The following is a 10,806-nucleotide window of genomic DNA, read 5'->3' on the forward strand; positions in this document are numbered from 1 at the left end:
TATGAACTGATTTACCTAAAAGCACAGTCCCACACTCCCTGGTTGACTTTTATCAGAGTCGTGACCACAACTCTGTAAAAGAATAAAAGTTTTGTCGTATGGCAATGATTTTGTGGTTGTAGGCCTCCTGACCTGGGCTGTACCTCCAACTCAGTGGAAATTGAGTTTTCAAAAATACAATCGTATCTTGCATTAAAAATCCTACATCGATTTACACTTTCACATCACTAAGACGATCTTGATGTTCTTATGTAATCACTGTCCAATTCCTGCCGCTCAACAACGAAGGCCCGAATTCTGAACACGCTTTGTTAGAGACGCAACACGACCCGACCCGTGCGCCTACACCCTTGTGATTACAGTAGTACACTCACTCCAAAAAGTAGCTTTATGAAAGAGTCATGTGAATTTCAAAAAGAACACTGCATCTCCTGTTGTCTCAGTAGGGTTGTCAAAATTATTCATCTGTTGTCATGTTGTGTCACATAAAATAGTAAAGATACATTATGGAATTGATTGTATCTAGTGGCACCAAAAATCTGCTGTGTTCTGTTAATTGTGAAGGGCACTTCTGAATGGTGCGAGTGATTAGGGTCACAAACAAATTGAATATTTTTAAGATTACAAAATGCTACTGTATTGCTCACCATAAAAGCATCCCAACCCAGTAAGTTTGTAAACTTAAGGGTTTTTCCTGTGATGAACATTAGAACACAAGAAAGTACACTGTAGTGCATACAAGAACAGCTCTTCTTGGGCTAAATCACACCTGAAAGCCCAAGAAATAAATCAGAGAGCCCAACTAACAAAAAAATCTGAAGATTGTTAGAGAAGGTTTGGTTGGTTCATTTTGTCTGCTGTCAGAAATCATTTGGTTCCACTAGGACACACAAACGATACAGTCCAGTACAGTACTACAGTATTTCATAAGAGACCTTTAACATTTTACTGTGTATTTTAGTTCATACTCACAGTTTCTCTTTCTTCAACACCCAATTTGCATTCTGTTTATTAAAACCAACATATGAGTCAATATGTTATACAGAAAATAATTTTTATTTATTTATTTATTTTTTGTTTACATTTTATAATATTCTGGAAATGCTAAAATATTTTAAATAACATCATTACCCTTGGTTGTGACAAAATTCTTATTGTTAATTTTACAGATTAAGGTGGAGGAGGATCTGTCTGCACACCATGGCCACTTTACTCTCCCAACATCACGGACTCCACAGTAAGTGTATAAATACAGTAATCTACAGTTCTTATGGGTAACAGTCTCGACTCAAGATGACCAACTTATGTAGATGAACAAATTTGGGATTAAAAAATCTGTGAGAAAATTGTTTCTTATCTCTTGAATGTAAAGAAAATGAAGGAATTGCAACTTTCCATATTTTTTCCTGACCACAAACTGTGTCCCTGCACCACCTCCATGGTCCCACCATTATCAGCTGTTCATGCAAGAGTTGAAAAACAAACATTTCATAAACATTAACACTTCCTTTCTGTACACACGAAAAACTGGAAGTAACTTTTGAAAATTTTTAGAGACAATTATAAATCTTTCATAAATTTGTAATACTGTACTGTACCCTGTATATGAACAAACATAAAGGTTTTACTGTACTACAGTTTTCATATTACCCGTCCAGTACTTTTTCGGAGACAACATTTCCTACTTGAACAGCTTCTCGTTGTACCCTCGAGTGGTTGCCAACGACTAATGATTTATTGTAAAAGAAGATTAACCAATTGGCCAAAGCTTACCTAATGTATCACACCTATCCCTGAAAGGATGTGCATTATTTTAGGGTAGTTAGATAGGAAGGTTGGTGTGATGTTTTGTTAACATATACAGTAGCTTGTAAAGTTTGCTGGGAAGTGTTTGGTTGCTGAGCTTTGGGATCACTCACTGGGAAGCGTATCACCAGTTTAACTGTAAATATGGTATCTGGGTGTGGCTGGACAGTACTTACTCTTAAAAACTGGAGAAAAACCAAAGTAGGGACGTTGTTATTTCTCCATTTGAGAGGTAAGAATTTATGATTTCTGAAGAAACCCAAAATCTTGCACTTTCTAGGTGATATTGTGGTGGCTCACATAATGATTTAAAATTGGAACATACTGTAACACAATACTACTGTATAAGGTTGTTGCTGACCTCTTCATGACATGCTACCACATGGGTAAGAGTGGTGCTCTACCATCATTGTGGTCTGAAAAACATACATTTATTTTGACATTTTTAAGGATGAATTTATGTTAAGGATATTTTAAATTAACAGAATTGTAAGTCTAAACTCTGCAACTTGGATTCTGTATAATTACCAGTGATGTACAGGACACACAAGCACACTTTCCATGGAGGGGTGGAATGAGGTAAAAAAAAAGTATACTTTAGCGCATTGATTTTTGGGGGGATCACTGTACAGTATTATCTTAGAGAAAACATGATGGGCCACTTAATTATTCATTGGGCAGGTATTACATAAACTTGTTGCATAAGTCAAAGAAACAGGTGCATATGGAATCCTTTCCAATTTTGGAAAATTTTAATTTTTTGCCATGACTTTCCCTCAAATTAGTCCAAAACAGTGAAGGTTATTTGTATTTTCTTGTTTTTTCCCATAAACCTATGAGGAAAGATGTTAGATATACAAATACTGTATGATAGATCTCATTGTTTTTTACAGACATATTACCAGAATGATCTCTAGTTTTGAATATTTGTTCATTATATTATATTTACATCATTTTACCCATTCTCAGAGACTTCACAGGGAAGCAGCGTGCTGTGGTGGTGGCTGTCTTTGGGAAGAGCAATATGGACTCTGGGGGCTGCAAGGCTGCAGCCCTTGAGTTAATGGTTGGACGAAAGATTTTCCAGAGGGATATTACACGACCTCTTGCTGTTGACCCTGAAACTATGGTTTGTGTACTGTACTTTTAGCATCAGTTCAGTATAGTTATGAGCCAGTTATTAGTATTGATGCATTTGTTTATATATTCCTAATAATATTGAAGGTGGTTTACATCCTTTATCCTTATTTCAACCATAGAACATTCAAGTACACTACCAGAATCCCCTTTTGAACAATCATCAGTATAGACTGAGATTTCACTTTGTAAACTGCACTCGCAAGCTGAAAATATGAGCAAATGTTACTGGGTATTTCTGCTTGTTTTCTCAAATGTTTCCTGTCATGTTTCCATGTCTTGCACTATTCTCCCTTATACAGTAGCTTTACACCTCTCCTTGAGGTTTTTGTTTACCTTCATCCTTGTTGGCTATTGTCTTTACGTCTCCCACTGTTGTGTGAGGTGTATCAAGGGTTGAAGAAAACTCAAAGAAGAAGATAAATAATATGAACAACAGTGTAAGACAAGTATAAAAAGTGACAGGAAGAAGCTCAAACAAGTGAATTATCAAAACATAGTTGTTTTATGTAACAAACTTGCAATAGCAGTGTACATAGTAAGTCTTTAATATCTACATTGTTTTGCTGTGCTTTAAAATAATTAATTGTACAGTACATGTCAACTTAGGATATGTGGTACACTTTAATACACATGACAAAAAAGTAGGAGAGATATAATAAGATAGATATATTGATAGATAGAAAGTAAGTCAGTGTAAAAAACTAATATTGTATAAGTACTGTAATTAACTTGGTGTTTTGTTGTCCCACCAACAGACAGGAGTAGAGGGCTATTATGACCCAGGGAGAAGAGTCATCTACTTGCACCTAACTGGTGCTTATGACACTTCTGCTCTGATATCTTCCCTGGAGAACATGCACCAACAGCTCCAAGAGAAAGTAATGTATAGTATGGGTTTGTTTATACTCTACTTTCTTACCATAGTCAGAATTCTACTTCCTATATAAACCCTTTATTACACTGTTATGCAGAAATTGATAATATTATGTCCAAACAATTCTGAGTCAACAAATGCATCATAGATAAACAAGTATTTGGGAAGAACATTTAAATTTTGTTATTATCTCATGGTACTGTGTCAAGTGAATTGTAATTTAAAGATTCCTTTGACCAGAATCAGAGCAAAATTAGATAATAAGATATATTGAGGTACAAGAGTACAATAAGGAGGCCACAATATGACTCAGAATTATTTGATGTGGCAATCTCCAAACAGTTGCTGACCCATCTACCACATGCAGAATTTTCTCATGTTCTTTAATACGTCATCTTCCTGTTCATAACCCACGCTGCTCTAACTTGAATACTGTACTCACTGATTTTGCTACAATTCTCTTGATAATGATCCTGTCAGTTTAAACTTACAGTGGGGTATGCTATAACGAACGGATTCTACTACGAATATTCCTATAACGAACGGTTTTACCTATAAAATTGAGAATGCTATAACGAACGAAATTCCTATAACTAACAGTAATTTTTTTTTTTTACTAATTTATTGTTTTTTTTATTACAAGTATTAATGATATTCTTTATTTCAGGAGTTTAGATGCATATTTATGCACTTTTTTACAATTTTTACAATTTTATACTACAGTTGTACCCCACTTAGCAGCGGTCAATAGAACCCAGAGGGTCCCGTGTTAAGTGAAATCCGCGTTAAGTGAACAACAGAACATATGGGATTAATTCCAATAGAAACCGGCCCGACCCCCAAACTCCACTTTTTGAAGGCACATACCTATGTTGTAGTAAAAATAACATCTTAATTTTATGATGGTACATGCACACAATTAATACTTAAGAGAAATAGAGAAATACAGTCGCCAAGTTAATGTCCATTCAAATAATGGACTCAACTCCCTCCCCCTCTCACACTACACTGCCGGCTCTTCCCTCTGAGAAATTTTTGGGGGAAAACCACTAAATTTTAATAAATAATACCTCAAACTAAAGTTAGGATAATACAATTGACATTGCTGGATTCCTTGTAAGACCAGGAATATTTTGAATATAAATGTCATATATTTTGCACAAAAGATAACATAGTTACCTAGAGAAAAATTTTTATCTAAAATTTGTATGTTTAATGCAAAATATATGATGTTTATATTCAAAATGATCACCAAATTATAAGAATTCCAGCAATGTAAATTATATTCTGACCGGGCAATTTGTATGAATTTTATGAGCTAAAACAGGCAGTCAGGCAGGGTGGCGGGTGGGGCAAATCTAAAAATAGCGTCTCGAGCCGGACACTCACCGCGTATATGTGGAAAAAATCCGTGTTAAGTGAAAGTTCAGCTCTGGCGAGGCACGCGTATATGATAAAACGCGTTAAGTGAAACCGCGTTAGGCGGGGTAATACTGTATTTTTCAGTGTTAAAAGTGGTTGTATTTGGGGGCCTGGAACGGATTAATCCTATAACGAATGAATGCTATAACGAACAAGGTTGTAGAACCAATTAGATTCGTTATAGCATACCCCACTGTATCCTGATCTACCGGGTATTCAACAAATTAATTCCTCTTTAATTTTTTTTTTCTCCTAGAGCTGTCTTTATACAGGGGAAGTATAAATGTCATACTAGTTCAGTCGTTCATTCTGTCACTTAGTACACTTGCTGACCAGTCTCGCCTCCTCCTCCCATATTACTTTTTTCCTTCTTTTAACAATGTTTAGCCCATCACATCATAAACTGGGTAATTGCATCTCTTCCCTCGGTTATATTTAGCAGTTCTAATATTATCCCAATCACCTTTTATCTCTGCAATGCTGTACACTTGCTACAAAAAGTAACTGCAAAATTTTTTGGTAGACAATATGACACAATGGATGAGGGATTTTGACAACCCTACTGAGACAACTGGAGTTGCTGTGTTCATTTTAACATCTATCGGACCTCACCTCTCAAACACTTTCTGTAGCGAATGTACATCCTCTTTCTTTCTTATCAGTCTATCCTCTTTATTTTCTAATAGGTCCCCTTAACCCTTTAGAGGGCAGCTCCATTCTTGGGTATTTTATTTTGGCTAACGCCAGATGATTTTATTCAGCTAAAGGGTCAGAGCCTACAGTACATTATATTGATTAAATAGACATTCATGTTCCTCCTGCATCATATTTTAACTTACCTTCTGTTAATTTTAATGACTAAATATAAGTAGGTGTGTTACTACAGCCACATTCCCTGGACTAGTATGGAGAGTTGCATCACAGATAACCTGTTCCCAAGTCCACTTACATTGTGGAAAACCTCCTTTCTAGGGTTTCTTGATGGCGTGGTCAAGCCTGAAGCTGGGATATGCTCGGAGTCTTCTGGTATTATTTTCAGTGTCTCATCTGCTCCTTCTGTGCCATCCAACACATGTGTTTGACATCAGCTACATTCATCTCTTCAGGACACTTGATGCAATCAGGTAAGTAAAACAGAAGTGATATAGCTACCATAGTGTTTTGATTCAGAAGTCATTATGGTGCAAAGTATATTTCATTAGGAAAGTTCTAAATTTGTAGTTTGGAGTTGTACTGCTCCTTCTGGAGATTAATATTCAAGAAATTGAAAATTAAATGTTAATGGGGTACATTGGGATATATATATATATATATATATATATATATATATATATATATATATATATATATATATATATATATATATATATATATATATATATATATATATATATATATATATATATATATATATATATAGTATATATATATAGGTATATATATATATGGTATATGCTGATAACCACAAGGAAAGAAGAAAACACGAAGTTCCCAAGCGCTTTCGTGTAATTCACATCTTCAGGGGTGAGTACAGACTAAAGAGAAATACAAAACAAGGTGTATATATACAGAGGAGGGTAAGACCAGGTCCACAATGGTCAGGTATTAGGTAATGACCCTACTAATCTTTAAATAGCACCGCAACGGTTGGTATTCAGGTCAGAGGGTAAGGTGACCCAATCTTCTCACCTGGTTACAAATCTTCTTAATTACAAAATTGTCCAGTTTGTACATGCCATTACTCAAATTCATGTTGAATGCTTCGGTATGTTTAATGAGGCTGGATTCTATAATGTTCCGACTGTCAATTGAATTACAAGGTAATATTGAGGAGGCATTATCCCAGTCAATGCAATGCTTATTATCCCTCAAATGAACAAATGGAGCATTGGATTCCTGGCCTGTCCTAACAGGCTGTTCAAAATTTTGGTGTTGCATATTGACATAAAAAATACCCATGTGCAATTTTTTTAAGATTCATGCATATTTGAGTGAGCACCAGCAATTTGAAAAATAACGATCTTGCTTATATGGCATAAACGCCTATACAGTGGGGTATGCTATAACGAACGGATCCTTCTACGAATATTCCTATAACGAACGGTTTTACCTATAAAATTGAGAATGCTATAACGAACGCAACTCCTACAACGAATGCGGATGAATACGGGACTATTTCGTCTGGCGCATGAATATTGTTGTACAGTGGCTCACAACAAGAGCATCAGGCACCATCTTTGTCTCATTGTGTAGCCAGTGCACCACGGTAATTGTTGAAATTTCGTCTTTTGATGCGGAAATAGAGTTATTTGTATAAATATTTTGTTATATAAGTGTACAATTGTGACAATGAATCGTCCAAAGCGAGTGAGAAAGCTCATAACTCTTGAAACTAAGAAAGAAATCATAAAGAAACGTGAGGATGGAACAAGCATTTCGAAACTAAGTGATGAGTATGGGATGGCTAAATCGACTATATATACGATTTTAAAGAATAAAGAGGAGTTGAAAACTGTGCAAGTGGCTAAGGGAATCTCTAGACTTAGCAAAGCAAGGTGTAATGTGATTGAGGAGACGGAAAATTTACTCTTAGTGTGGATAAAGGAGAAAGAAATGGCAGGTGATAGCATTAGTGAAGCTATAATTTGTGAGAAGGCCAGACAATTGTTTGAGGACCTTAAAGCCAAGAATCCCAGTGCAAGTGATAGTGATGTGCCAGTGTTTAGGGGTACCAAGGGGTGGTTTACTGGTTTCAGAAGGAGAAATAAATTACATAGTGTTGTGAGACATGGTGATGCTGCTAGTGCAGATAAGGAAGCAGCTAAGGAACACCATGACATTTTTTTGAATGTTATTAAAGAGGGAGGCTTTGTTTCTCAGCAGGTATTCAACTGTGATGAAACAGGACTTTTTTGGAAAAAAATGCCTCGCCGTACATACATTACAAGGGAGGAAACTTCTGTCCCTGGCCATAAGCCAATGAAAGACAGGCTTACCCTCCTTCTTTGTGCTAATGCTTCTAGTGACTGCAAAATAAAGCCACTCCTTGTGTACCATGCAGAAAACCCCAGAGCTTTCAAAAACATTAGGAAGACCCGCCTTGGTGTTATGTGGCGGTCAAACCCAAAGGCTTGGGTGACGAGGAATTTATTCTCTGAGTGGGTGATTGAGGTGTTTGGACCCAGTGTTTGGGAATACCTCAGGGAGAATAATCTTCCACTGAAAGCTTTGTTGATGATGGACAATGCACCAGCCCATCCTCCTAATTTAATGGTTGAATTGCCAGAGGAGTTCAACTTCATCACTGTGCACTTCTTGCCACCCAACACAACACTTCTCATCCAGCCCATGGATCAACAGGTAATTTCCAACTTTAAGAAGCTGTACACAAAGGCACTGTTTAGAAAATGTTTTGCATCCACTTCTTCCAGTGATGTTAGCTTGAAGGAATTCTGGAAGAGTCACTTCAATATAGCAGATGCTGTTTATTTAATTACCTCAGCCTGGAAAGAGGTTACTGTGAGGTGTCTTTGTGCTGCTTGGAGGCCATTGTGGCCTGAATGTGTGCTTCAAAGAGACTTTGAAGGCTTCGAAGAGTTAGAAGAAGAGGCTGATATTCATGAAATTGTGTCTCTGGGCAATTCCATGGGCCTGGAAGTGGATGATGATGATGTTGAGGAGTTGGTGGAAGAGCACAGTAAGGAACTGTCCACTGAGGAGCTGCTTGAGCTTCACAAAGAACAAAACGAGACACTGAAGCGGAGTTTAACTTCTGAGGAGTCGGGAGGAGGAGGACAAGGAGGAAAGCCGCATCATTCCAGCCAAAGATCTCAAGGATGCGTTCTTTTGCTGGAGCAAACTGTCCAAACTTGCTGAGGATTATCATCCTGATGTTGGTTCTGTGCAAAAGGCCATCAGTGTGTTTAATGACAATGTTATGAACTACTTTTGGAAGGTCCAGAAATCAAGGTTGAAGCAGGCAACCCTGGATTCCTTCTTTACATAGGTAACAAAAGAACCTACAGACAAAGTGCCTGTGAGAATGTCACCAAAGAGGGCTAGGAAGGATGACTCCTCTCCTTCCACCTCTTCTCCATAATTCTCTCCTTCTCCCCCCTCCCCCTCTGCCTCCTGTCCTGCATACTGAACAACACTAGGTAAGATAAAGTACCCTATTTTTTGCATTTTCCACAGAATTTTTTCAGTGTTAAGTGGTTGTATTTGGGGGCCTGGAACGGATTAATCCTATAACGAACGAATGCTATAACGAACTAGGTTCTAGAACCAATTAGATTTGTTATAGCATACCCCACTGTATATGAGATTACACAACCATCATAAGGGATATTAACACAAATCATTTGCCTGTCTTAATTAAAAGCTATTATCACTAACACAAAAAAGTTAATCATTCTTATTCTCGCATGGTACATTAAGGGGTTTTATCATATATCCACAAGGTATTATTTCTCTAGAGCAAGAAACCATGATTTCTGTTTGGAAACAGATGATCGTTTGCGCTGATTAGGAACGCGGAGTCTGTCATTTTCAACTACTTGAAGGACTTCTTGAAAGCGCTCCTCATCCCTGGCAACATTAAGAAAGTCATGGCAAAGTTTTACACCACGCTCTGCAGCCTCATTGACGACCTGAAGCTTGTCCACAACCCGTTTCATGTTCAGGTAGTCGTCATGATCCGCCCATTCACTGGCTGGACTGTGGAGAAACTGATAGGGCATGCCTAAAATGGTGAAGAACCGGCTTGAGTCAGGCCCAATTAGGTCCACCAGGGCAGTGCCACTTTCTGGGACAGAGGGAAGATATGGCTTTCCATAGCCCCCATGATTGTGCCCCGCTCTCTTAGTAACTTCAGTGCCTTCATGACATAGAAGGGCCTTCCTCATCTCCTCTTTTGTCCTTTCTTGTACTTGGGACGAGAACAAAGCCAGTGGGGCCAACTCCTCAGTTAGGTACCAAGTGTGTCTACCGAGTGCCACACGTGCTTTGTCAACTATTGTGGCGTCATATGGGGCAAATTCAGCCAAGGTTTCGACCAAATTCAAGTCATTCAGTGGCGCACTTGCTGGAATGGGGCAAACACTCCACCATGGGACATAAACAGCGACTGTGAACACAGCCAACTGTTCTAACTTACTGATTTGACTTTTAGTCACAACCTCGGTTTTGGGAACTGCTCTTTGATCTGGCCTGACAAAAGAACAATCTTGAGGGTATAGAGCAGTTTAGCCATCCACCTTGCTTTGTGAAGTGCGCCGGGGTAGACCATCGTGAAGTTCACTGGCTCGGATCCTTTAGTTACAAGCAGCAGACAAAGCTCTACCAGCTCCTTGTAGTCGCCACGTGTAAATGGTTGGGCTAGAGATTCATGGAAGAAGTCAGCCATCTCCTGCTGGCGCTCCTCAAACACTCCAGGCATTGCGGGGTAGTAGTATTTCTTTTTTTCATTGTACGCCAGTTGAGAGAAATGGGTCTTGAACCTAGAAATGCAATTATTGGGATTATTGTATTTTGTACTAATCTATAATATTGTTTTAGGGGTATTA

The 10,806-nt window shown here is 37.9% G+C and overlaps 1 protein-coding gene across 4 annotated transcripts in view; it reads left to right on the top strand.

Annotated features, from left to right (window-relative positions):
* The window catches only part of LOC121879904 (protein SMG8-like), a 75,653-nt gene that overhangs the window by 6,375 nt on the left and 58,472 nt on the right, over positions 1-10,806 (top strand). For 3 of the 4 annotated variants that reach the window (XM_042386689.1, XM_042386687.1, XM_042386688.1), the window contains exons 2-5: positions 1,170-1,237; positions 2,776-2,935; positions 3,702-3,824; positions 6,215-6,366. In XM_042386689.1, the coding sequence (XP_042242623.1) occupies positions 2,831-2,935; positions 3,702-3,824; positions 6,215-6,366 (380 nt within the window). In that variant the 5' untranslated portion in view covers positions 1,170-1,237; positions 2,776-2,830. Of the gene's footprint in view, positions 1-1,169; positions 1,238-1,430; positions 1,534-2,775; positions 2,936-3,701; positions 3,825-6,214; positions 6,367-10,806 lie in introns of those variants that run through there. The other variant, XM_042386690.1, reaches the window with a different exon arrangement.

This window comes from Homarus americanus, unplaced genomic scaffold (assembly GCF_018991925.1).
Source record: "Homarus americanus isolate GMGI-L3 unplaced genomic scaffold, GMGI_Hamer_2.0 scaffold29478, whole genome shotgun sequence".
In the NCBI taxonomy this organism is placed as follows: Eukaryota; Metazoa; Arthropoda; class Malacostraca; order Decapoda; family Nephropidae; genus Homarus; species Homarus americanus.